Source organism: Engystomops pustulosus, chromosome 2 (genome assembly GCF_040894005.1).
Source record: "Engystomops pustulosus chromosome 2, aEngPut4.maternal, whole genome shotgun sequence".
Classification (NCBI taxonomy): domain Eukaryota; kingdom Metazoa; phylum Chordata; class Amphibia; order Anura; family Leptodactylidae; genus Engystomops; species Engystomops pustulosus.
Window position 1 is genome coordinate 16402699 of NC_092412.1, and position 6000 is coordinate 16408698.

Below are 6000 nucleotides of genomic sequence, written 5' to 3' on the forward strand. Positions count from 1 at the left end.
ACACATCCACGCCTGCCAGTATGGGTGCTGGGGGGCAACCGGGTCTTGGTCCCTGCCGGCGCTGTGCTGCAGCGGTGGTGGACGCCATGTGATGCCGCACACAATAGCGTAGGGACCCACCATAAAGAGGTCACCGTGAAGTGGTTGGTGGCTTATACAATTTGATCAAAATGTAACTAAGAACCTGGAGTTGGTTATATAATGTAGCCGAGCGGCAGTAGATCGTTGTGTGATGTGTGATGTGCCGTCCACTTCTTTTTCTCTCCCCATGTTATGTGTAATACACAGTGACTGCACCAGCAGCAGAATAGTGAGTGCAGTATGTGTAATACACAGTGACTCAGCTTTGTATGAAGAGTAATTTTAGACGTTAATAGTTTTGCACTGCAGGTGTGAATGCAGTTACTACAATCCTTAGAATGTAAAACATTCTCCTGAAGGTAAGTGGGTGTAAGTTCTTACACAAGGCTCACACTATTATCTAATGATGGGGGGAACCTCCACAATCCGGACTCCACTGGGCAGAAGTTCACGTGTAAGTGCGGAGAACGTCATGAAACACGTGTGTAAAACAGGACAATCCTGGTCTCCTCCATTCTTAGCATATTTCATATCTGCGGAAAATACTACGTGTTGTATAACAGATTATATAATCTCTCGTATATCTATCATCTAATATCCATTAATTCAATTTAAAAAAAACTTTATTGGCTGGACCAAATCCCCGGTTTACGTACAAGATAGGTTCTATAGATTTGTTCTTAAATTGAATTTGTATGCAAAGGTCTGTCTTTAACTAGGGGTGGTCTGTAAGTCAGCTGTCCTTAAGTAGGGGACCGCATGTACACTGTAGCACTGCCAAAGCATTGGGTACATGAATGGGATGATTGGGGTTATAGTAGTCCATGGTATCACACGTGGATGGATCTTCTCTCCCTTCTCCATCTGAGGGGATCTGAGAGTCTCCTGAAGTGAGTGTCCCTCACTGGTGAGTATTTGGAGCAGTGTAGCAAGAAGTGGACCTCATCCTCGGTGGCCTCCTGGTCCTGGCACTGTTGGCACAGTCTGCTCTTCCTGGCCACGTACGTCTGTCTCCGTGGCCAGGTTGTGGGTGCTCACTCTGTAGCGGCTCAGGATCTGACGGTCTCTGGGGTCCGGTAGTTTCTCCAGATTTGGGTCTGTAGGCTATCTGTAGATCCTGGTAGATGGTCATCTTCTGGGATGACTCTCTGGTGGTCCTCCAGCCACTGATATATTCCTCCTGGCCCTAGTGCCATGATTTTTGTTTTTGTTAACCATGATTGGTCCATGTTTGTGTCTAGATGGATTTGGGCTCCCTGGGTGGCAGAGACCCCCTACTACTGCCAGGCTTTATGGTGGACATCTGTTGTGTAGGTGAGCCAGGAATGATGGCGCCCTCTTCTGGACTGTAAAATATAAGGGGAATCTGACCAGTTCTCCTCTACAGCCGCTGTTTGAGGTTCCTCCGATGGACCTGGAGAAGGTATTTGCAGAACACCAGGTGAAGTATTTCGGTAGGACTGGTGTCCCACCTTGACCAGTCTGGGTATGTGTGTGGACCCCAGACTTCACTGTCGTACAGGGGGATGGGGGATATGATGCTGCTAACGATTTTGGTCCAGACCATCACCGGAGGTTTAAGTCTGTACAATCGTCTCCTGATTGCATGGAAGGTTCTTCAGACCTTGAGCACCTGGATGGTGGCCACCTACCATCTCATCCACCTATATCTCATCTATCTACTGATATATCTATCTTCTATCTATTTCATCTCTCTCGATCTACCTCTTTATACTTTTTACCTTTATATTGTTGAATGGGTTCCTGCAGAATTTGGTCTTTTTCGTCTGGTTTTCACCATAAATCTTTTGACTTGCGGCCGTCATTTTCCTGATGATCCTTCAGTCTCCTGCAAAAACATCAAGACATGTAAATGGAGAGAATGGAGAGGACCATACACGTAAATTATGGAGAAATCACATCTGTCCAATCTCATCCAATCTCTGTACAATCTTGTGCAATCGGGGTAAGAGGGGCACAGAACTGACCTGGATTCGCTAAACACTGGACGTATGACAATGTAGAGATTCTCATTCCTGACAAGACGCAAAACACAACGTGTCTGACCCGGAGGAGCGACATTCCTGCCCTGAAGCTTTATATACGAGGGACTAAAGTTCAGAAGTCATAAAAATCTACATCAGAAGGTAAACAAGAAGAAAGTCCGAAAATATTCTATAATCCTCAACCAAATGGACTCCCGTAAAAGTGCGAAAGAAGCTTTTTACAGCGACATTATAAAGTTTATTAAGTGTATACAACAAAAACATCCAAGCACATAAACTAACCAAATATACCCAAAGATAACACCCCATTGTATGATAGCAGTAGAATTACATAGCACGACTGCATAAGGTCGTGTACACAACACATTTCAAGCGCATGCGGTGCAGTAATAGATTATAAAACAGGCGGTGTGGGGGCGGTGGCCCCGGGGCCCAAGCATTCTAGGGGCCCATGGCCACCCAAAACACACACCAAGTTTTATACTGAGAAGGACCTTCACCTAATAAATCCTGATACATCTCTTCCTACTCTCATTACACATGTACACAAAAGCCATTTCAGGACCTGTGAAGGTCCTCCGAGGTCCCTGAAACTGCAGGCATCCTGCATTACCCAAGAAGTTTGAGTACACAAGACACTAATATGTGATGCATGTGAATATTGAAAACACAGCTGCAGTTTAACTAACACATTATCGGTGCATCCTGGGATTTACAGCTTCTCAATATTTTGAGTCGCAGGTTGCAGAGGATGGGTACAGAAGAAGGATACAAGTAACTCCATAATCAGTACAATGTATACTAAGCCCACAAGTAATGAATGTGCAGCCTGAAAACACAGATGCCGTTTAACTAACTAATTATCGGTGCATCCTGGGATTTACAGCTTGCACTGGTTGCAGATGTACAGAGGATGGGTACAAGTCACTTCATAATCCATACAATGTGTATTAAGCCCACAAGTAATGTGTATGAACACTGATAGCTCACAGTGATATGTAACATCTGTACAGTCACAGGCTGGAGATAATACATGAGAGCACTGATAGATCACAGTGATATGTAACATCTGTACAGTCACAGGCTGGAGATAATACATGAGATCACTGATAGATCACAGTGATATGTAACATCTGTACAGTCACAGGCTGGAGATAATACATGAGATCACTGATAGATCACAGTGATGTGTAACATCTGTACAGTCACAGGCTGGAGATAATACATGAGAGCACTGATAGGTCACAGTGATATGTAACATCTGTACAGTCACAGGCTGGAGATAATACATGAGATCACTGATAGATCACAGTGATATGTAACATCTGTACAGTCACAGGCTGGAGATAATACATGAGAGCACTGATAGATCACAGTGATATGTAACATCTGTACAGTCACAGGCTGGAGATAATACATGAGAGCACTGATAGATCACAGTGATATGTAACATCTGTACAGTCACAGGCTGGAGATAATACATGAGAGCACTGATAGGTCACAGTGATATGTAACATCTGTACAGTCACAGGCTGGAGATAATACATGAGAGCACTGATAGCTCACAGTGATATGTAACATCTGTACAGTCACAGGCTGGAGATAATACATGAGAGCACTGATAGCTCACAGTGATATGTAACATCTGTACAGTCACAGGCTGGAGATAATACATGAGAGCACTGATAGCTCACAGTGATATGTAACATCTGTACAGTCACAGGCTGGAGATAATACATGAGAGCACTGATAGCTCACAGTGATATGTAACATCTGTACAGTCACAGGCTGGAGATAATACATGAGAGCACTGATAGATCACAGTGATATGTAACATCTGTACAGTCACAGGCTGGAGATAATACATGAGAGCACTGATAGATCACAGTGATATGTAACATCTGTACAGTCACAGGCTGGAGATAATACATGAGAGCACTGATAGATCACAGTGATATGTAACATCTGTACAGTCACAGGCTGGAGATAATACATGAGAGCACTGATAGATCACAGTGATATGTAACATCTGTACAGTCACAGGCTGGAGATAATACATGAGAGCACTGATAGCTCACAGTGATATGTAACATCTGTACAGTCACAGGCTGGAGATAATACATGAGAGCACTGATAGATTACAGTGATATGTAACATCTGTACAGTCACAGGCTGGAGATAATACATGAGAGCACTGATAGATCACAGTGATATGTAACATCTGTACAGTCACAGGCTGGAGATAATACATGAGAGCACTGATAGATCACAGTGATATGTAACATCTGTACAGTCACAGGCTGGAGATAATACATGAGAGCACTGATAGATCACAGTGATATGTAACATCTGTACAGTCACAGGCTGGAGATAATACATGAGAGCACTGATAGGTCACAGTGATATGTAACATCTGTACAGTCACAGGCTGGAGATAATACATGAGAGCACTGATAGATCACAGTGATATGTAACATCTGTACAGTCACAGGCTGGAGATAATACATGAGAGCACTGATAGATCACAGTGATATGTAACATCTGTACAGTCACAGGCTGGAGATAATACATGAGAGCACTGATAGCTCACAGTGATATGTAACATCTGTACAGTCACAGGCTGGAGATAATACATGAGAGCACTGATAGCTCACAGTGATATGTAACATCTGTACAGTCACAGGCTGGAGATAATACATGAGAGCACTGATAGCTCACAGTGATATGTAACATCTGTACAGTCACAGGCTGGAGATAATACATGAGAGCACTGATAGATCACAGTGATATGTAACATCTGTACAGTCACAGGCTGGAGATAATACATGAGAGCACTGATAGCTCACAGTGATATGTAACATCTGTACAGTCACAGGCTGGAGATAATACATGAGAGCACTGATAGCTCACAGTGATATGTAACATCTGTACAGTCACAGGCTGGAGATAATACATGAGAGCACTGATAGATCACAGTGATATGTAACATCTGTACAGTCACAGGCTGGAGATAATACATGAGAGCACTGATAGGTCACAGTGATATGTAACATCTGTACAGTCACAGGCTGGAGATAATACATGAGAGCACTGATAGCTCACAGTGATATGTAACATCTGTACAGTCACAGGCTGGAGATAATACATGAGAGCACTGATAGCTCACAGTGATATGTAACATCTGTACAGTCACAGGCTGGAGATAATACATGAGAGCACTGATAGATCACAGTGATATGTAACATCTGTACAGTCACAGGCTGGAGATAATACATGGGAGCACTGATAGATCACAGTGATATGTAACATCTGTACAGTCACAGGCTGGAGATAATACATGAGAGCACTGATAGATCACAGTGATATGTAACATCTGTACAGTCACAGGCTGGAGATAATACATGAGAGCACTGATAGCTCACAGTGATATGTAACATCTGTACAGTCACAGGCTGGAGATAATACATGAGAGCACTGATAGATCACAGTGATATGTAACATCTGTACAGTCACAGGCTGGAGATAATACATGAGAGCACTGATAGATCACAGTGATATGTAACATCTGTACAGTCACAGGCTGGAGATAATACATGAGAGCACTGATAGATCACAGTGATATGTAACATCTGTACAGTCACAGGCTGGAGATAATACATGAGAGCACTGATAGATCACAGTGATATGTAACATCTGTACAGTCACAGGCTGGAGATAATACATGAGAGCACTGATAGATCACAGTGATATGTAACATCTGTACAGTCACAGGCTGGAGATAATACATGAGAGCACTGATAGCTCACAGTGATATGTAACATCTGTACAGTCACAGGCTGGAGATAATACATGAGAGCACTGATAGCTCACAGTGATATGTAACATCTGTACAGTCACAGGCTGGAGATAATAC

General features: G+C 43.2%; 1 protein-coding gene across 1 annotated transcript in view; it reads right to left on the reverse strand.

The window, feature by feature from the left end:
• SLCO2B1 (solute carrier organic anion transporter family member 2B1) overlaps positions 1 to 2159 on the reverse strand; it is an 83339-nt gene extending 81180 nt beyond the window's left edge. The window contains exons 1-2 of the mRNA XM_072133804.1: positions 2070 to 2159; positions 1824 to 1930 (exon numbers count right to left, since the gene is read on the reverse strand). Coding sequence (XP_071989905.1) covers positions 1824 to 1907 — 84 coding nt within the window. The 5' untranslated portion in view covers positions 1908 to 1930; positions 2070 to 2159. The remainder of the gene's footprint in view (positions 1 to 1823; positions 1931 to 2069) is intronic.
• Between the last annotated feature and the right edge of the window lie 3841 nt (positions 2160 to 6000).